The sequence below is a fragment of the Mandrillus leucophaeus genome, unplaced genomic scaffold, assembly GCF_000951045.1.
Source record: "Mandrillus leucophaeus isolate KB7577 unplaced genomic scaffold, Mleu.le_1.0 Scaffold279, whole genome shotgun sequence".
NCBI classification, from domain to species: Eukaryota; Metazoa; Chordata; class Mammalia; order Primates; family Cercopithecidae; genus Mandrillus; species Mandrillus leucophaeus.
Window position 1 is genome coordinate 2,422,953 of NW_012102909.1, and position 22,354 is coordinate 2,445,306.

Consider the following 22,354-nt stretch of genomic DNA (forward strand, 5'->3'; position numbering starts at 1 on the left):
AAAAAAAAAAAGTATTTGTATTTATAAGATGTTTTAAGGAAAGACACCAGTAAATCATTGGAAGTCACCTGATTACTTTTATTAAGTAGATACCTAGCAAGTGACAATCCAGATTTTAATTGCACTACAATTTCCACCCCTCTTTTAGACAGAGATTGAAAAATAATTTAAGAACTTTAAAAAAATAGAAAAACTACCCTAGCTGGGGATAAACAAGAGCAGAGAGATAAATAGTGCTAAGCCAATTATTTATTTATTTATTTATTTATTTAAGGCAGGGTCTTGCTCTGTTGCCCAGGTTTTGAGTGCATTGGCATGTCCAGGGCTCACTGCAGCCTTGACCTCCCAGGCTCAAGAGATCTTCCTGCTTTCCTGAGTAGCTGGGACGACAGGCACACGCCACTATGTCCACCTAATTTTCGTGATTTTGGAGAGATCAGGTCTCACTGTGTTGCCCAGGCTGGTCTAGAACTCCTGGGCTCAAGTGATCCTCCTACTTCAGCCTCCCAAAGTGCTTGGGATTACAGGCATGAGCCATCTCACCTGGCCTACTCTTATTTTTAATCTGTTTTTATCTAAAATAACTAACATTTCCACTTACACAGGCTTATTTTGTGGGAAAAAGGTGTATTTATTATTAAAGGAATGTCTATAATTATAATTTTTATTCTATTTTGAATAATTTAAAATATTCTAATTTTATATTATCTAAATCTAATATTCTAGAATTATTTATTGAGTGTGCATGTTTCATCTACTAATTTAGGGATTTCCAAAAAAACAAATTGTTATTTTTTAGATGTTAATAACTGAAGAGTTTATTATTCAATTTTCTGTCAGAACTTCTGTAAAAACTAAAAATATAGTTTTAGGTATGATTTTTACAATTGAAAAATTAATATGAACTATGAAAAGGAAAACATTAAATGCAAGAATATGCTTTTAACTAAGGATTTACATCCCAATTTAAATGTATGCAATATAAGTACAGTCTATCCTGAGACAAAGCTATATAACCTTTACCACTTTAAAGATCATTAAGCCATTATAGTATGTTTGTAAAATATAAGCTACCTACCAGTTTCGTTTGTTTGTTTGTTTGTTTTCTGTCTGTTTGATTGTTTGAGATGGAGTCTCACTCTGTCACCCAGGCTGGAGTGCAGTGGCATGATTTTGGCTCCCTGCAACCTCCACCTCCTGGGTTCAAGCGATTCTCCTGCCTCTGCCGCCCAAGTAGTTGGGATTACAGGTGTCCACCACCACACCCAGCGAATTTTTGTATTTTTAATAGAGATGGGGTTTTGCCATGTTAGTCAGGCTGGTCTCGAACTCCTGACTTCAGGTGATCCACCTGTCTTGGCCTCCCAAAGTGCTGGGATTACAGGGATGAGCCACCATGCCTGGCCTAAGCTACCTAATTTTTAAATTGCTATTTTAAACTTGTATTTAGAAATGGTAACAATTTTATCAACTATGAATGTTTAAATCCTTTATGTTCTTCAGTCGTTATTTATTTATTCTTACATTTCAGAATGGCTGTCTTCTGTGTATAAACAGCAGTGGTTTGCTATGCTGCGGGCAGAACAAGACAGTGAGGTGGGGTAAGTATATTATAACATATCATTTTTCGTTAAAAAAATTTGCTATGGATTTTTTAATGCATTAATTATGTTGAAAAATAATTAACAGTATTGAAAACTCAAGCTATTGAAGTAAAGATCATATCACTTTTTATTATATTTTTGCAACATTATCAGTCTTATAAATGTCTTTCTGGTCAATTAGTATAATGCAATTATTGAAATGTCATTTACTTTGTTAGTAAAATCGAACATGTAATCCATGTATACCTTGTTTCACTTAGTATCATACGATTTTCTTTCGACATACTGAACTATTATTTGAGGTAATGCTTTCATAAAGCACAATTTTTATATTTATGTCTAGGTAAATCTGTTTTTTCTTATTTATGGTAGTATTGTCAAATTCTAATTAATGTAATAAATAGGTTTTGATGATCTTTAAGTCTAAAATGAATTTAAATACCATGCAGGCCAGGCACAGTGGCTCACGCCTGTAATGCCAACACTTTGGGAGGCTGAGGTGGGAGGATCACTTGGGGTCAAGAGTTTGAGACCAGCCTGGCCAACATAATGAAACCCTGTCTCTACTAAACCCTGGGAGTGGAGTTTGCGGTGAGCCGAGATTGCTCCACTGCACTTACAAGCCTGGGGGATAGAGTGAGACTCTGTATCAAAAATAAAATAAAATAAAATAAAATAAACAAAACAAAACAACAAAAACACCATCTGGTTACGGATACCTTCCCCAAAAACATATGACTTCCCCCACAAAACATTAATGCTCTTCCTTCATCTTAAAGGAAAGAGGTATAGTGTTTTGTAGTTCACAGAACTTTTATGTTTGTGATTTGATCCTTCTGCTAGCTTCTTAATATATAGGTATTATGAAGAGACTGAGAATACAGAAAGACCTTTGAAGTTTAATTTTTTGCCCCTGATCTCTTTGAACTCATTTTTATATACCAAAGAATTTTTTTAAGTAATGACCTAATTATAAGTTTTCATCCAAACAGTAAGTGTATGAAAGTATTACATAAATTCATGATGCTTATGAGATTTTTATTATCCAGGATCCTAGTTTCTACTTTGATCATAATTATATATTTTTTCAACTATATTCCTGGTATATTTATCCAGCATAAATAATAGTAAGATTGTTGAGGCTGGGCACGGTGGCTCATGCCTGTAATCCCAGCACTTTGAGGGGCCAAGGTGGGTGGATCACCTGAGGTTGGGAATTCAAGACCAGCCTGACCAACATGGAGAAACCCCGTCTCTACTAAAAATACAAAATTAACCGGGTGTGGTGGCACATGCCTGTAATCCCAGCTACTCAAGAGGCTGAGGCAGGAGAATCGCTTGAACCTGGGGGGTGGAGGTTGCAGTGAGCCAAGATTGCACCATTGCACTCCAGCCTGGGCAACAAAAGCGAAACTCCGTCCCAAAAATAAATAAGAAAAAAAAGATTGTTGAAATACAAATAATAAATTGAAACCAAAAAATGAACTATTTAATGAAATTGAGAACTGAAGCATTTTGTAGTATATGAAGTAACAATGAGCTATTTAATGGAATTGAGAACTGAAGCATTTTGTAGTATATGAAGTAACAATGAACTGTTTAATGGAATTGAGAACTGAAGCATTTTTGTAGTGTATGAAGTAGCTTATAAATCATCCTATATCTTCTGTATATTCAATTTTTAGATTTTGGATGTTCTTTACTTTTCAAGATTTTCCTCACCCATATCCTTATTGAGGGTAATATAGAGTCTCATCTAAGATACTGCACTAGAATAAGTGTTTAGTTTTTTGCCTAAGAGGTACAGTCATTCTGGGGGGATTGGTTTCAGGACCCCCGCGTATACCAAAATCCACACATACTCTAGTCCCACAGTTGTTTAGTCCTGCAAAACCCACATATACAAAAAGTTGGCTCTCCATATACAAGTGGGATTTCACATCCCACAAATACTGCTTTTTTTTTTTTTTTTTTTTTTTTTTAGACGGAGTCTCTGTCGCCGAGGCTAGAGTACAGTGGCGCAGTCACAGCTCACTGCAAGCTCCGCCTCCCGGGTTCACACCATTCTCCTGCCTCAGCCTCTCCAGCCACTGGGACTACAAGCGCCCACCACCATGCCCGGCTAATTTTTTTGTATTTTTAGTAGAGACGGGATTTCACCATGTTAGACTGGATGGTCTCAATCTCCTGACCTCGTGATCCGCCCTCCTCGGCTTCCCAAAGTGCTGGAATTACAGGCATGAGCCACCGCGCCTAGCCAAATAGTTCATTTTTTATCTGATTTTGGTTGAGAAAAATCTGTGTATAAATGGACCCAAGCAGTTCAAACCTGTTGTTCAAGGGTCAACTGTGTATGATTATATTCCCGCTTAGGAAATGTTCTGTTCAGCAGATAAACCAAGCATCTGCTCACTGCTGCAGGACTGCTAAAGTGAGGAAGACACTATATTCCCTGGATGCTAGGTTATAATCTGATGTCAAGTCTCCCTCTGGGGTTCTCCTCATAAAACTCTCGTTTACATTGCCAAGAAGGTTATCTTTCTAAAACGGAAATAAAACTGTGTCACCCCTCTACTTAAATATGTCCAGGGATATTTGATGATAGTTAAGGGATTATAGTATTGGTATTCAAAATTATTGAAGCTAGATGGTAAGAAAATTTGGCTCATTACACTGTTTTCTCTGCTTTCATATGTTTGCAGTTTTTCATAATAAAAAATTTTAAAGTTACAGAATAAATGCTTGGGAACTAGTTACCTACAAGAGCAGTTGAAACTTATTAGCATGACCTGTGGGAACTGTCAGCATTCTATCCCAGATGCGTTTAGCTTCATCTCCTTTCATGTTCATCTGCACTAAATGTGCACTAAATTCTTATGTTCGTATGCTGCAGCTGTATTAAATTCCTTTACATTTGGTTTTCTGTTATGCTCCAGTTCCTTTTTATCCACTATGTCTTCTGCCTGGAATACTCTTAGCCCTCCTTAGAATTCACCCCTCACCTCCACCTCACCCAACAAGCTTCCACTCAGGCACAAATAATATTTACTCTCTAATGATCCCCCTCTAACCATGGGCAATAAATCTGTACCTTCTTCATGCTCTTAACATCACAAACCACAAACTATTAATGTTATTATAATTAACTGTATTATAATTATTACTTATGTCTAATTCCCTACTAAACTGAGCTCTTGGATATCAAGGACATGTTTTATTAGTCTTATTTACACTTATTTATTTATTGTATTTGTTTCATTATTTTATTATCTATTATATATGCTATTATTGCACCCAGTTTCTAGACACTTCATGTTGTGAATGAGTATATGAATGAATGTATTGTATTGCTATTATCATTTGGAATTATAAAGCTAATAATAATACTATATTTATTACAACTTGAGATAACAGTGTTTCTCTTAATTTATTAAGGTTTTTAAACTAGGGAACCAAGTAAAGACTTAACTGATAAAATTCTACATTTTCTATTAAATATTGATTTTGCATACTTACACTACATGAAAAATGGTTTGCATGTGAAACAAGTAATGTTAAGTGGTAGGTGATATCAAGTCACATCTTATTTACAGAAATAATAGATTTTAACTTGTTTTACTTAGTAGACTTTTGCTTTTTTTTTTTTTTTTTTTTTGGCAAATAGAATTTTTCAGTTTTTCTTTTCCTCTTCTCTGGTTTGACTGAGCCCTAATAAAAGTAGTCCAGAAGTCAGGGCAATAAGTGAAACATAGAAGATATTAAATCTTTTTTATCTAGCAAAGGTAATAGACTAAATTTAATCAACACATTGTTATTTTTATCTGTACCACAAAAATTTATTTTTAAACCTGTAGCAAGATTTTCTGTCCTTAACTCATAGTTCTTTTTCAATTATTAGTTGCATATTTTCTATGAGAGTTCATGTTTTATGTATATTTTTAGGCCTCAAGAAATCAATAAAGAAGAACTAGAGGGAAATAGCATGAGGTGTGGTAGAAAGCTTGCCAAAGATGGTGAAGTAAGTATGGGTTGTGACTGTTAATATTCTCATACAAATTGTATTATCAGCACATCCTGCACCTGTAAGTAATAATCATGACACTTGTCATACCTCAGAAGAGCTTGTATACTTTCCGTAGCATGATCTTCTGGGAAAGGCGTTACAGCCACCACACTCAGTAGTGATTGATTACTTGGCCTTGTATGAGAATGCCGAACTTAAATTTTGAGTTCAGATAAGAGATACAAGAAGAGGGTACCTTAGCAATCCGAAATTAAGATGAAGAAATTGTGAGGGATCTGTTACATAGTCTTAAAAGTGATTCTGTGTTACAGTTATCCTAAATCAAGGACATTTAGATCCATTGATTGTTACCCACATTAGGAATTACCTTTTCTCGGCCAGGCACGGTGGCGCACACCTATAATCCCAGCACTTTGGAAGGCTGAGGTGGGTAGATCGCTTGAGGCCAAGAGTTCAAGACCAGCCTCGCCAACATGGTGAAACCCTGTCTCTACTGAAAATACAAAAGTTAACCAGGCATGGTGGTGCGTGCCTGTAAACCCAGCTACCAGGGAGGGTGAGGCACAAGAATCACCTGAACTTGGGAGGCGGAGGTTACAGTGAGCCAAGATCATGCCACTGCACTCCAGCCTGGCTGGAGAAACCCCATCTCAAAAAAAAAAAAAAAAAAGATATTTTTTCATTATCACCCAATATAAATGTATATAAGTGAAAGAACAGTATTTGAAAACAATACTTATGCCTGTGCATCCAGAGATTCTTTTTTCTATTTAATACTTTTATTGTTATTTTTTATTTAGAGACAGGCTGTCCCTCTGTCACCCAATCAGGAGTGCAGTGGCGTGACCACAGCTCACTGCAACCTTTACCTCCCAGGCTCAAGCACTCCTCCCATCCCAGCATCCCAAATAGCTGGAATTACAAGCATGAACCACCATGCCCAGCTATCTATTTAATATTTTTTTTAAAAAAAACTGACTGGCTGGGCGTGGTGGCTCACGCCTATAATCCCAGCACTTTGGGAGGCCAAGGCAGGCAGATCACACTGTCAAGAGATCGAGACCATCCTGGCCAACATGGTGAAACCCCATCTCTACTAAAAACACAAAAATTAGCTGGGTGTGGTGGTGCACACCTGTAGTCCCAGCTACTCGGGAGGCTGAGGCAGGAGAATCACCTGAACCCGGAAGGCAGAAGTTGCAGTGAGTTGAGATCATACCACTGCGCTGCAGCCTGGTGACAGAGCGAGACTCCGTCTCAAAAACAAAACAAAACAAAACAAAACAAACCAGCTGATTGTATCCTATTCAATTGATTTTACAATCTACTAATGGGACATGAACTACATTTTTAAATATTCCCCCCCAACTAATTATAATTTTTATTTTTCAAAAAAATCAGCCTTATATAGATACCCATTTGGTTATTTCTATCCCAAACTTTTCCTCATTTTTACTTTATTTATTTTTAATTTTTAAAAGTTGATTGTTTTATGTTTGCATTGGTTGACTGATTGGCAGTGTCTCAATGTGTCGCCCAGGCTGGAGTGCAGTGGCACAATCATTGCTCACTGCAGCCTCAGTGCTCTGAACTGAAAGCAATCCTCCTACCTCAGTCTGTGGAGTAGCTGAGGCCGCAAACACATGCCACCACACCCAGCTAATCTTATTTTTTACTATTTGTAGAGATGGGGGTCTCCCTATGCTGCCCAGGCTGGTCTCAAATTCCTGGGCTCAAGAGATTCTCCTGCCTTAGCCTCCCAAAGTGGTGGGATTACAGGCGTGAGCCACCATACCCAGCCTATGTTTGCCTTTATATTATGATAGATGTTCAGAGTATAAAAGAATAGTTTTCTTTAGTTCACATTTTTCCTTGTTGCTGCTTCCAGATCTTGTTGTTACTTTGAAGCAAATGCTTCTACTATACCACCTACTACCCTTATTATGGCCATAATTCACTGAGCTCACTGCCTTTCTTTTCTTTTTTTATTTCTTTTTTTTTTTTTTTTTTTTTTGAGACAGAGTCTCACTCTGTTGCCCAGGCTGGAATGCAGTGGCACAATCATGACTCACGGAAGCCTTGACTTCCTGGGCTCAAGTGATCCTCCCACCTGAGCCTCCCAAGTAGCTGGGACTACAAGCATGCACCACCACGCCTGGCTAATTTTTTAAAATTTTTTGTAAAGACGAGGTCTCACTAGTTACCCAGGCTGGTCTCAAACTCCTGGGCTCAAGTGGTCCTCCTACCTTGGCCTCCCATTTTGTTGAGATTACAGGCGTGAGCCACCACGTCCAGCCCTCATTACCTTTCTTTATCACTATTCTTATTATCAGTCTTGATGATTTCAATATCTCTATTCCTTGACCTTCCTTCCCCCATGCTCTTGTGCTCCACCCTACCTCAGGCATCCATTCCCATGAGCATACCCTTGCATTATTAATTACTACACCACCTTCAAAATCTCCATTTCAGGCATCCCGTTTTCAGACCCCACCTCGTCTTTCTAGCTCATTCTCTCTAGCACCTGGACTCCAACAATTTTTTAACCCCATTTGGCTATATAATACATTATTTTTGCAACCTTTCCCTATCACCTTTCTGACCACATTTCTACTTCTTTCTTTGCCTGACTTATATTTTGTGTTCCATCTTAAAATTGGTCGCTTGCTTATACTCTTTTAACTTTTCTTTTTCCTCTTTGACATGTTAAACTCACCTGGCTAAACCCCAACTCTTGTTAAGGGTTGCACTCCATGCTTGCATCCAGACGGATGAATGTGATTAAAGACAAGCACCATACCCCATTAGGTTCCACTTGAATGTGGTAACCATGAATTTCAAGTAGGTTAGTGCTGCATCATGATCTGTCTGCATTTCCCTAGTGAACGGATCCTCCCATTAGCTGAGGTAACTCATACCTTCTCTCCTCAAAAGGGCAATACTCTCACCCTTATTCTTACCTGATGGCCTTGCTGCCTACTGCAATGAAAAGAGAATCTGTACATCCTCTTACCAGTAGTTCTGCCAGTCTACCTGCATCTATAGCTATGTGCTATGCTTTTCCTCTTATTAGAAAAATGAACTGCCTGCTTCTTAGTCCATTCCCTCTCTTTGTACTGGACTCTATCCATGCTCACCTATTCAGAACCTTTGCTCCAGCCAGGCACAGTGGTATGCACCTGCAGTTCCAGCTACTTGGGAGGATTAGGTGGAAAAATTGCTTGAACCCAGGAGTTAGAGTTCAGCCTGGGCAATATAGAGAGACCTTGTCTCTAAAAAAAAAAAAAAAAAAAAAAAGCTTTGCCCTTACAGTTATCACCTCACCTCTGCTAGGGCAGAAACTGTATGTTATTTACTGCTATGATTCCATTGCTTAGAGGAGTGCCTGGCACGTAATATGTGCTCAATAAATATCAGTTAATACTGAATTGCAATCCAGGGTGTCAGCCAAACACTTGAAGCCCTAACTACTTCTCTCTATCACACCACCTTATCTGATACTCTCACATTAACTATTAGCTGATAGAATAAACAAACTCGTGAACCCCATGATGGTATTTACATAACCCAGTTATGTGTCACTTAAGGTATTTTAGAGTATTTTTAAAGCAAGGAGATTTTAATGGGTTCTTAGTTACCCCCATCTAGATTCTTAGTGCTCTAAGCTATATAGTCACATAGAGTTGCAGCGAAAAGCCTTATTATTGCTTCACACAGTGGCTTATGCCTGTAATCCCAGCACTTTGGGAGGCTGAGGCGGGCGGATCACAAGATCAGGAGTTCAAGACCAACCTGGCCAACATAGTGAAACCCTGTCTCTACTAAAAATACAAAAAAAAAAAAAAGGCCAGACGCAGTGGCTCTCTTCTATAGTCCCAGCACTTTAGGAGGCTGAGGTGGGCAGATCACCTGAGGTCGGGAGTTCGAGACCAGCCTGACCAACATGGAGAAACCCCGTCTCTATTAAAAATACAAAATTAGCCAGGCGTGGTGTTGCATGCCTGTAATCCCAGCTACTCGGGAGGCTGAGGCAGGAGAATCGTTTGAACCTGGGAGGCGGAGGTTATGGTGAGCCGAAATCATGCCATTGCACTCCAGCCTGGGCAACTAGAGCAAAACTGTGTCTCAAAAAACAACAACAACAAAAATTAGCCGGGCGTGGTGGCAGGCACCTGTAGTCTCAGCTACTTGGGAGCCTGAGGCAGGAGAATCACTTGAACCTGGGAGGTGGAGGTTGCAATGAGCCGAGATAATGCCGCTGCACTCCAGCCTGAGTGACAGTGAGACTCCATCTCAAAAAAAAAAAAAAAGCATTATTATTTATAGTAGAATTGCAGTATGAAGAGATAAGGAAACTGATCATGAAGAGGAAAGTAGCTTAGAGAATTATGATCATAAGGGCAGCTTTTCTGGCATAGATGTATGTATAGTTTGGGGTGATAAGCCTGAAGAAAAAGTCACTGACAAAAAGTCAGCCACTCATGAGGGAAATACTTGTAATGAGTTAGAGACAAAAGACATTTTGAATTTTTTATTTTTGACTTGCTAATATGATAAACTGAAGTAAGTCTTCTTTCTTGTATTTTTTAGTACTGCTGGCGTTGGACGGGTTTTAACTTCGGCTTTGACCTACTTGTAACTTACACCAATCGATACATCATTTTCAAACGCAATACACTGAATCAGCCATGTAGCGGATCTGTCAGTTTACAGCCTCGAAGGAGCATAGCATTTAGGTAGGATGAGATTCCCCACCCCACTCCTCCTCACTCCAGAGGAAATGTAAGAAATAAAACCTTGATAATTTACACCAACATTAGTAGAACTTTGGTAAGCTACAGTATATGTGAAAGTGGTAGGAAATGACGAGGCTCCATTCCTGTGAAATGTATTGTCAGTAATCAGAATCATAAGATCTAGTATGTCAGGGAGAATGAATAGGCTGGAATATATACCAATAGGGAATATCAGCCTTGAAGTTATCGCCTTGTTGCTATTCCTAGCAAATAAAAGGTCCAGACTGTTGAAATATGTAGCAAGGTATGTTTCCAGGAAAACATGTATTATCCTTAACTTTTTAAAGGATTTAATATATTAAACTTTGCCCAGTAGTTGCTAGCAATCTTTTTCTGAGAGCATACCAGAAGCTGACAAATTGGACAATAGCTTAATGAACATATGATTTAAAAGTCATGTGTTTATACTTACCTTACACCAAATAGAGAAATTAACTCAAAATGGATCAAAGATCTAAGCATAAGAACTAAAACTATTAAACTCTTGGAAGAAAACACAGGGGGAAAGCTTCCTAACGATTGATTTGGCAGTGATTTCTTCCATAATACACCCAAGCACAGGCAACAAAAGAAGCAATAGATAAAATTGGACTTCATCAAAATCACAAACCTATGTATCAGAGGACAGTGAAAAGGCAACCTGGGGAATGAGAGAAGATATTTGTAACCATACATTTGACAAGCCATGAATACCCAGAATATACAGAAAATTCCTACAACTCTATAATTTAAAAAGACAACTCAACTCAAAAATGGGCCAAAGACTTGCATAAACATTTCTCCAAAGAAGATATACAGATGGCTAAAAAACACATGAAAAGATGCTCAACATTACTAATTAGGGAAATACAAACCAAAACCACAATGATCTTTCACTTCACACCTATTGGGATGGCTATTAATAAAAACAAAATAAAAAACAAAAAACAAAAGTAACAGGTGTTGGTAAGGATGTGGAGTATTTAGAATCCTTGTGCACTGCTCGTGGCCATATAAAATGGCACAGACACTATGGAACATGGTATATCGCTTCCTCAAAAAAATTGAACAGAATTACCATACAATCCAGTAATTTCTCTTCTGAGTATAGACCCAGAAGAATTGAAAATAGGGACTTAGGCTGGGCACGGTGGCTCACGCCTATAATCCCAGCACTTTGGGAGGCTGAGGCAGGCGGATCACAAGGTCAGGAGATCGAGACCATCCTGGCTAACACGGTGAAAACCCTGCCTCTACTAAAAATACAAAAAACTTAGCCGGGCGTGGTGATGGGCACCTGTAGTCCCAGCTACCTGGGAGGCTGAGGCAGGAGAATGGCGTGAACCTGGGAGGCAGAGCTTGCAGTGAGCCGAGATTGTGCCACTGCCCTCCAGCCTGGGCGACAGAGCAAGACTCCGTCTCAAAAAAAAAAAAAAAAAAGAAAATAGGGGCTTAAACAGATATTTTTGAATACTTATGTTCATAACAGCGTTATTCACAATAGCCAAAAGGTGGAAGCAGCCCACATGTTCACTGACAGATGCTAGAGAAACAAAATATGGTACATACATAAAAGAGAACATATTTAGCCTTGAAAAGAAAGGAAATTCTGATACATGCTAAACATGGATGAACCTGGAAGACATGCCAAGTGAAATAAGCCACTCACAAAAGCACAAATATTATAAGATTCCACTCATACAAAGTACCTAGAGTAGACAAATTCATAGGTACAGAGGGTACACTGGTGGTTGCCAGGGCCTGAGGGAAGGGAAAGTGGGGAGTTAGTGTTTAATGGGTAAGGAGCTTCAGCGAGGGAAAATGAAAATGTTCTAGAGATGGGTAAAGAACAATGTGGAAATATATTTAATGCCACAGAACTATATACTTTAAAATGGTTAAAATGATAAATGTTATGTATATTTTACCACAGTAAAAACATGTATAAATTATTTCTCTTGGCCAGATATGTGTAATAGCACAGGCTTGTCACTGAATGCAGTCAGATTACAGTTTGAAAAGACTTCCTGAAAGTCTTTTATCAAATAAAAAACAGAGGAAAAAGTAAATATGAAAGTGAGGAAGGGCTTATTTAATCTGTGGTTTAAAAATCCTGTGTTTATTTATTTATTTTTTTAAATCCTAGATTACGTTTGGCTTCTTTTGATAGTAGTGGAAAACTAATATGTAGTAGAACAACTGGCTATCAAATACTTACACTTGAAAAGGATCAGGTATGTTCGGTTATCTTCTGGTATGTCATTATAATATTTGTCTTTCGAATCCTCTTTTGAAAATTCTTAAGTAGAATTAACATTAAAGTGATGGCATTTTGACCTAAAAGTTGGTTTGAAAGCCTTTTGAAGGTAAAGATGAAAGTACCACGTTCACTTATGCATAACTGACCCCATCCCAATGGAAGCATAATTGGGAGAAAAAAAGAAAACACTATTTGAGGGGCAGGGAAACGCTGATTATAAGGCAATAATTGTTTATCCTGAATATCATCAGCAGCACTAAAATTCATTCCTAAAATTTTAGGAACTTAAGTGCTTTATCCATTGTGTACATAGTGCATTTATTTATACATTCACAGCAGGCGTCTTGAAGACAATCCTGTATGTCTCTGAAGCTCCTTAATATCGTAAAAGCATTATTCTCTAGCCCATTAGGTTCGTACGATGGCAAACTCTGTATTGTTCCCCAGATTATCTCCAAAGCCATTTATTTATTCATACATCTCACACTTGGAGAAGTTTCAAAGTGTCATGATGAGAAAGTAGACCATTTTTAAAAGTAAAATTGAAAGCTGTTAAAATATTGAGAAAGTTTATTTCTATTAAAACTAATCATCATTCCAAAAGGCATAATGTTTTATTAAAGGATTCAAAGCTTGTTATAGTTTACATAAATTATGAGAAGTTAGTAGTTTTCCTCAGACTGAAGAGACTATCGTAGAACATCCTTAGCATTGCAAGTAACCCTGCAAGTGATCATTGTAACCTCACATGCCATATGAGAACTTCTTTTAATAGCATTCTTACAGAGGGTCATCCACTCATTGTTGAAACTCTAGCCAACCCCCATCTTACATGAAAGGTAATAGGTAGGAATGTCCATTTCAAGGCAGATATATAATGAGAAAGTTCAAATCTGCCTCCATCAGAATTCTCTGTTGGTCCTTCTTGTACCCTCTGCAGCTGAATAGACAATGACTATCTTTATTTCTACCTGAAACTTCATGAAAAATACCATCATGGCTCAGCCAGAGACCTAAAAATGCACCAGGCCAAGATAGTAGTTGTATTCCATATGTTCCTTCAGCAAACATTTGTGTCCCCACCATGTGCTTGGTTCTCAGCTAAGAGTAGAAGAAATAAAGACAGGCTTGTGTTAATATAGACTAGTGTAAGTAGCACGATAGAATGAGCTCAGAGTGTGCAACCTTGAGGGAGAAGACTCTAACCTGTAACTGAGCAGTTGCCGGGGTTGGGGGTGGTTAATGGAGGAGGAGGAGAAAGAAAGACAGCTCAGGGAAAGCATCGTCTCCTGGAAAAGTGTTAAAGTCAATGCATACCTGAACCAAGCCTCAAACGGTGAGTAAGATGGAAGCAAGGGAATACACGGGTCATTCAAGGAACTGTAGGACGGTTGGAAGAGCTCAGTATAACTAGAGCCAGGGCATAAGGGCTGTGGATGGAGTTTGGAAGATTTACTTTGGGAGTTGTGTGTTTCATCTAGGTTATGGATGTTGTAGAAAGAACGGAAAATATAAGTCAGCTGAAATAACAATCATACATGTACCACTCAGATACATTGCTGAGTTTTTTCTTCACCTGTATCTTTTTTGCAAAATTGGATCACAGTAGATTAGCTATTTTGTAACCTGCTTTTTTTTAATGGTGAAATATATATATATTTAGAATTCACCAGCTGGATTCAACTTAGATGATCCCAGTTTTTTGGCAGCATCTAAAAGCAGCATGCTCAGGAGCCAGTTAAACATGCGCTTTCTTCTTTCCATCAGCCCTGATCACGGTGTTGATCTTGGCCACCTCGGTGTCATAGAGCTCCTCCACAGCCTGTTTGGCCTCGACATCCACAGTGAACACAAGTGTGGTGTTGTCTTCTGTCTCCTTCATGGCCAACTCAGTGGTTGGGGAGAACTTGTTGGCCGCATAGTGGTCAGGCCTGGGGAAGAGGCAAAGTGGGGTTACCTGGCCTGGGCCCAGTAGAAGAAAGGCTTAGTCCTGTTTCAGAGCCCAAGGCCAGGAGAGCCTAGATGCATCAGACAGTGAGGTAGTAATTGTAATCTACTTTTTTTTTTTCACTTTGTTGTACATAGCTTTTCTTGTCAATAAATATATATTCACAGCATCATTTTTATGAACTGCATAATATTAGTTGTTTTGGCTATACCATAATTTAGATAATTCCTCTTTATTGGATAAAGTTGTTTCTCATTTTTTTCAGTACTATAGGAAATATACGTATATCTTTGTCCGTTTTTATGATATTTTAAAAGCGTAAATTCCAAGTAGAATTCTTGTTGCATGGTACATACAATTTTCTAATGGACAAATTGCCCTCCAAAGGTACTGTCCAATTCATACTGCCCCCCAGCAGCAGTACAGGAGAGTATACCCGATATTGTGTCTTATCATTCTTTTTCATCTCTATCCCAGTGTAGTAAATGTGAAAACAAATATTTGTTTTAACTTTCATTTCTTTTTTATTTGTTTGTTTTGAGACAGAGTCTTGCTCTGTCGCCCAGGCTGGAGTGCACTAATTTTTGTATTAGAGTAGAGATAGGGTTTCACCATGTTAGCCAGGCTGGTCTTGAACTTCTGGCCTCAAGTGATCCACCTGCCTTGGCCTCCCAAAGTGCTGGGATTACAGGTGTGAGCCACCACGCCTGGCCCTTAATCTTCAATGTTCATTTCTTTGGTTAGTGTATGGTTGGGTTTTGTTATGCTTATTGAACACATCATCTCATGTAAACTGACAGCTTATGTTGTTTCTGTTAAATTTTTTATTAAAATGTTCATTTTTTTCTTGCTAATTTTTAACAGCTTTTATATATTAAAAATACTAACATTTGTGATAGTCTGTAGTTTTTACTTTTTCTCTTTTTTTTTTTTTTTTGAGACAGGTTGTCACTCTCACTCAGGCTGGAGTGCAGTGGCACAATCACGGCTCACTGCAGCCTCCACCTCCTGGGCCTCACAAGTAGCTGAGACTACAGGCTCGAACCACCACGCCCAGCTAAATATTTTTGTATTTTTTTATAGAGATGAGGTTTTGCCATGTTGCCCAGGCTGGTCTGGAATTCCTGGGCTCAAGTGATCCATCTGCCTCGGCTTCCCAAAATGCTGGGATTACAGGCATGAGCCACCATGCCCAGTCTTTACATTTTTGTCATTTGTCTTTTCAACCTTCAAAACAATCTATCTTTTTCTTTTATGATTTGTTTTTTTGGTGTGACCCTTAGGCCCCCATTTTACTAGGATTATATAAATAGTCATCTATATATTTTTCTGTTCTTTTTATGGCTTAATTTTTTTACTTTGGAGTATTTGACGATGTATCTGAAATGTACTGGATGTATCAGTGTGTTTGAAATGCCTTATTGTACGTGAAATACTTATAAACTTGCTTTCATTTCTGGACTTTCTGTTTTATTGATTTCTTTGTTATGAAGACAAGGCATTGTTTTAATTCGGCTAACTTTAAAATGCATTTTAATATTTAGTAATACAAAACCACCTTCATTTTTCTTTTTTCAAAAATCTCTCAGTTCTTTTTGCATGATTATTCTCCTGTATGGGATGTAGAATCATTTTGCTAAGTTTCCTTTCAAAAATTCCTGTGGGAATTTTAATTTATATGATTAAATATGTAGAGTAGTTTGTGGACAGTTGATGTCTTCCTTTCTGGAATATGGTATTTTCTACATTTATTTAGGTCTTCTCTTATGTCTCTCTCTAAAATTTGTAGTTTTTCCCATATTGTTCCTGTATTATTTCCTAGAAGTATAATGTTTAGTATTTTATTTTGTTATTTTTTTTTGAGACGGAGTCTTGTTCTGTCGCCAGGCTGGAGTGCAGTGGCGTGATCTCAGCTCACTGCAACTTCCACCTCCTGGGTTCAAGCGATTCCCCTGCCTCAGCCTCCCAAGTAGCTGGGATTACAGGCACATGCCACCATGCCCCGCTTTTTTGTATTTTAGTAGAGACGGGGTTTCACCATGTTGGCCAAGATGGTCTCAATCTCCTGACCTTGTGATCCGCTGTCCTCGGCCTCCCAAAGTGCTGGGATTACAGGCGTGAGCCACTGCGCCCAGCCAGTATTTTACATTTCAATTGCTAATATGAAATGAATCATTTGTTCTAATAGTTTTTGATAATGTAAGGAAGGTAGTGAATTTTGTATATTTATTTTGTAACTGTCTGTCTTATAAGACCATGCTAAATGGATTTTCACTATAGAAGGTTCCCTCAGACGGCAATGTGTAGGAAGGATTCAAGATATGATAATGGCAATAAAACAATTTATTGATTATATAGCTATAATTCAAATTAAAAGTGATGAGAACCTTAAAGAATGTAGCAGTGAAGATGAAAATACTGATGGGTTCTGGAAATAAAGTGGTGCAACTGAGAATTTGATTCTTAATCGTGTGTGTGCATGAGGAAATGTCAGATGGTTCATAGTTTTCTGATTTGGGCAATTTGATTTATAGTAGTGGTTTTACCTGAGATTTGAATTATAGGAAGGAAAATGAACATGACGTAGTTGGTGATGGTGAAGAGATGATGAATTCCGTTTAGGGCACGTTTAATTTGAGAACATCAAGGTGAAAATTTGATAGGCTGGTTAATAAATGTATTTGGAGTTTACAAGTAATGCCTGAACTAGAAATAATAATTGGATGAGATAACATTCAGGAAATGTGTAGAGAATATGACACGATAGAACCCTAGTGATCACTGGTATTTAAGAGATGGGCAAAAAAGGTAACCTGGTGAGACATTCAAAAGCTGGGATGGGGAATCAAAGCCAAATTGCAGGCTTGGCATGGTAGCATATGCCTGTAATCCCAGCACTTTGGGAGGCCGAGGCAAGAGGATTGCTTGAGACCAGGAGTTCAAGACCAGCCCTGGCAACATAGCGAAACCCTGTCTATACAAAAAATTTAAAAATTAGCCAGGCATGGTGGCATGTGCCTGTAGTACCACCAACTCAGAAACTGAGGCAGGAGGATCACTTGAGCCTGGGAGGCTGAGGCTGCAATAAGCTGTGATCATGCCACCGCACTCCAGCCTGGGTGACAGAGTCAGGTCCTGTCTCCAGACAAAAACAGACAAACAAAAAACACTACCAACAACAACAAATACCCAGAAATTTATTTTTTTAAGCCGAATTGTAAGAGTGAAAGTGGAGGTGGCCCAGAAAGAAAGGAAGGAAGGGATAGATAGTAGCCAATAGTTGAGGGTTTGAATTTGAGTTACTTTATAACTAAGTAAAGATTATTCAGTAGTGAGTTGTATTTGTAGATCTTGGAATTTAGACATATAAGATAGAATGTGGGGGAAGTAATAGAGGAATAGTATAGAATAAGTTGCAAAAACCTCAGAGAAGCAGGGATCTCTACATAGAGATGAATAACTAATTATCTGGAAGTAGAAGTGGGGACCTAGGAGAATGCTGCTGCTCTGCTGCTGTGATATGTGGGCTCCACAGCTTCCATCCATAGTGGAATAATGACAATAGAACTTTGCTGTAAAGGTACTTCAATGCAAATGCAGATGCAGATTGAACCTTTAGGTGAAGCAACACACTTGATGAAGCTAGGATCAACCTATCCTGTTTGGGAATGGAGAGTGGGGATTAATACAATTTAATATTCAAAAATTGGTGTGTCCATTCAGCCAAATGATATCCACATGGCTTCCTTCTTTCTCCAGAGTTGGCCCTTTGACCTGCCCTTCCCTGCCTCAATCTTAACTATATTCAAATACCAGAAGGCTAATCTTCCTCAGAAGCTTTTAGTTATTAGGTACAGAATCTTAATTTTTATCATCAGATATACATATCATGAAAGCATTTGTCCTCAACAAATTTGGTAAATGTGCCTTCATCCAGATTATTGATATAAATTTTGACTAGGTCAGGATGTCTCAAGTATCTGAAGACCAACCATGCTTTGGCATCGTTCCTCTCTGGTGACACTGTTAGCACAATCAGTCTAGGTGATGGCCTCCCCTGATTTTGTTCACTGATGTCTTTTTAAAATACCACTTTCCCTCATATATATAGAGAGAGATTGTGTGTGTGTGTGTGTGTGTGTGTGTGAGACATTTGTGCTCTCTACCTTCTTTATTCAAATTTATCTCCTTGTTCCCTCAACACAGAAGCTGTGTCCAGTGAGTCTGCTTCAGTCACTCAAATATTCTAGTTTTAGTCCCTCTTCATGCAGGAATACATGCCTCAGTAAAAAATTAAAACTTTGGATTTAAACAGTGTTTAATAGTATCTTACCCAAAATAAATAAAGTGTAACTAATGCATACTATTGCAGAGAGTGTATGCCAGGCATTTAAAATGTAGGAATTCTCATTTTAGTGTTTCCTCTTTTACTCTGAGGATTGATTCTGTCTAGCAAATGCTTCTAGTAAAGGATATATGAGGTTCCAAACAGAGATCTGTAGCATCAGGGATGTTATATTTGTGTAGTGTCAACTCCTGTCTCTGGGAGTTCTGAGCATTCTTGTGTGTGTTGATGTAACTGAACCTGAAATTGCTTTTCCATGATAATGCATTTTATGTTTCAGGAGACAAATTACATGTTTGTCATAGGGACAGTGGGAAATCTTAAACAATAGTAGGAACCCTGCTTTTTGGTGATGATAATGACTCCCGACCCTCATCCCAGTGATTTGCTGTACCCAACGGCCATCAGAAATCAAAGCCAAGTAGCCGGGCACATTGGCACCTGCCTGTAGTCCCAGCTACTCAGGAGGCTGAGGCAGGAGGATAAGGCAGGAGGATGAGGCAGGAAGATCTCTTGAGCCCAGGAGTTCAAGGCCAGCTTGGGCAATATAGAAAGACCCTATCTCATTTTTTTTAAATAATTATTTTTTAAAAGGAAATAAAATGTTTAAAACATTGAAGTCAAGTGAGAAGTTTATGTATTTGTAGACATTGTATCTGTTCACAAAATATGTAAGTATTTGATAGAAGTTTTTGCAATAATGAAAACAACTACCATTATTGAGTACACAATAGATAGCTGGCTTTGTGAAACTCCCTGTGCATTGTCTCATGTAATCCTCCTGTAAGTCAGGTACTCTTATTGTCCCCATCTTACAGTGAGGAAGCTGTATTTGACAAGGTCACACAGCTAGTGGGTGGGAATTTGGAGAGTGGAGTTGTGGATCTCAGACTCAGGACACTATCTCCTTTGGTTCACTCAGTTCAACAGTTTGGGTTTTTTGTTTTTATTTTTAAGCTATTGCTATCTAATTGTCATTAAATCTACAAATCTGTCTTATAGGAACAAGTGGTGATGAACTTGGACAGCAGGCTTCTGATCTTCCCCTTATATATCTGCTGTAACTTCTTGTATATATCACCAGAAAAAAAGAATTGAAAATAATCGTCACCCAGAAAATACAGAAAACTGAAGATCTCATCAGTTGGAAACAGTAGCACTTTGAAAACTTTTTAGGCCAGTTTTAATTTAATGGCCCTACTGATATTCACATCTAAGGTGACTAACAATGACAAAGGCCTTACGAACTGTACGGACAATACAGAAGATTATTCTTATCCTCATTGCATTTCTATGCATATACGAAAAAACATTTTAAAGCCAAGAAAATATCTGTCAAACCATTTCTGTTGGAGCGATGTCAACTCATGCGTTTAATTTAGCATCAGTAGAAAATTGCTGTAGGTAAATCTCACATTTATCTGCAACAAAATACAGATTTAATTTTTAGCTTAAACTTTCTCTCTGCCTTATGTTAGTGGACCTCAGTTATCCATCTGTAAATTTCTTTTTATTTGGCTAAAATAATCTAAAAGAATAATTCGGATGGCCAATTAGAAATGCTCTTTTCAGTTGGTGCATTTAAAGCTTTCCTTTAATATTTTCACCTCTCATTATGATGCCTCCTTTTAGTTCAATATCTTTCCAGCTCACACTTGTTTTTAATCATTAAATATTTTTTTCCTGGTTTTGGAGACTAAACTGCGAAACTTTTTTTTAAACTTAAGCATTGTCATTGCTATTTTTTTAAATTAGGCTTTCTTAGGATTTTAAGAACAATGAAAGTTAGCTTCACACCTTCAAATGATCTTGAATGAGGGAAAAATCAGTTTGATTCCAAGGATATTTCTTGCCTTACATGGTCTTTTCTTTGACAGTCTGTACACCTTTATTATTAGGTTTAGAATTATTTATGTACCAGATATTATAGTTTTAAACATTTTAATATTCTCTGATCTTTAGAATTATTTATGTTCAAATTTTAGTTGGGAACTTTGTTTCCTACTTAAGCTCAGGACTTTATACCCTCTGAATTGAGTGCCTTTGAGTTACACATGCTAATGGAAATTTCATAGTAAATGTAAATAAGGTCAGAGGATCTAATATAGAACCTGATGATAAAGCATTAATGTAAAAATGGAACTTATTTTTGTCAAAAATGAGATGTACACTTGTCGTGATTTATATATGTTGACCTTTTGTGTTTATTACTGTTTTGAGAATAGCCATGTTCATTTTCTTTCCAGTTAGAGTAAGTACTTCTGTGGTTAATGTATATTTTTATTATGGTTTTTAAAATGGGAATCATTTTTATGTATCTGTGCAAATAATAAATGCCCATTTGGAAAAAGAGTAAGTAAGCTCTTACATAAAATGGACCAAAAAACCCCCCTTAACTGAAACCAAAATTTTTTTTCTTTCTAGTTAAGTTTTTATTCCAACTCCTTTTAACTTTTGGAATTTATTAATAATTTTTTTCTTTCTTAATGATATGCCCATAGGTTCATGAATTGCTTTTGTTCTTTTAAAATTCATCCATTTGGTTTAACTTAAAGGAACCTTTTAAATGCCTCACCCTTGACCCTCAGAGCTGGAATTTAAATGTTTCTAATACAGTGATTTGGCTGTTATCAAGAGGTTACATTTCAGCTGGTCGTCAGCCGGGTGTGGTGGCTCACACCTGTAAGCCACTTTGGGAGGCCGAGGCAGGCAGATCATTTGAGGTCAGGAGTTTAAGACCAGCCATGACCAACATGGTAAAACCTCATCTCTATTAAATACACAAAATAAAAATTAGCCAGGCATGGTGGCACACGCCTGTAATCTCAGCTACTCAGGAGGCTGAGGCAGGAGAATCACTTGAACCCAGGAGGCAGAGGTTGCAGTGAGTGGAGATTGCACCATTGCACTCCAACCTGGGTGACAGAGTGAGACTTCATCTCAAAAAAAAAAAAAAAGAGGTTACATTAATTATTTTTATATTTGACTATATTAGGTCTCTTTCACGGGAAGCTGTTGTTTTCTTTCTATCTCATTACTGTATAAGAGTTTCCTTACCCTTTATGTATTGAAATATATATAAATGCCAAACTTAAATTATTTGGATAATTACGTTTTTGCAAATCTTGGAAGTAAAGATAATGTTTGAGCATATTAATGAATAAAGTTAACTGTTTCATTTCACTTATATAAGTTAACTGGCCAAATTGGAATTGTATGTGGTTTCATCCATTGGTTCTGTCCTGGCCAAGTTGCTTATGTCATCCATAGACAGGATAATTCTTCAATCACAAGTAGGTTAATGTGCTTATTTGAGAAATTGATAATTGTCAGCTAGTAATTCACATTGGTAGTAAAGATGTGCTTTTGTTTTCTTACCAAATACTTTTATGTGTTTG

The 22,354-nt window shown here is 37.7% G+C and overlaps 1 protein-coding gene across 1 annotated transcript in view; it reads left to right on the top strand.

Moving 5' to 3' along the window:
* The window catches only part of GMCL1 (germ cell-less, spermatogenesis associated 1), a 52,526-nt gene extending 31,096 nt beyond the window's left edge, over window positions 1-21,430 (top strand). The window contains exons 10-14 of the mRNA XM_011985018.1: window positions 1,532-1,601; window positions 5,547-5,622; window positions 10,219-10,364; window positions 12,550-12,637; window positions 19,959-21,430. Of these exons, the coding sequence (XP_011840408.1) occupies window positions 1,532-1,601; window positions 5,547-5,622; window positions 10,219-10,364; window positions 12,550-12,637; window positions 19,959-20,054 (476 nt within the window). The 3' untranslated portion in view covers window positions 20,055-21,430. The remainder of the gene's footprint in view (window positions 1-1,531; window positions 1,602-5,546; window positions 5,623-10,218; window positions 10,365-12,549; window positions 12,638-19,958) is intronic.
* Window positions 21,431-22,354: the final 924 nt, after the last annotated feature.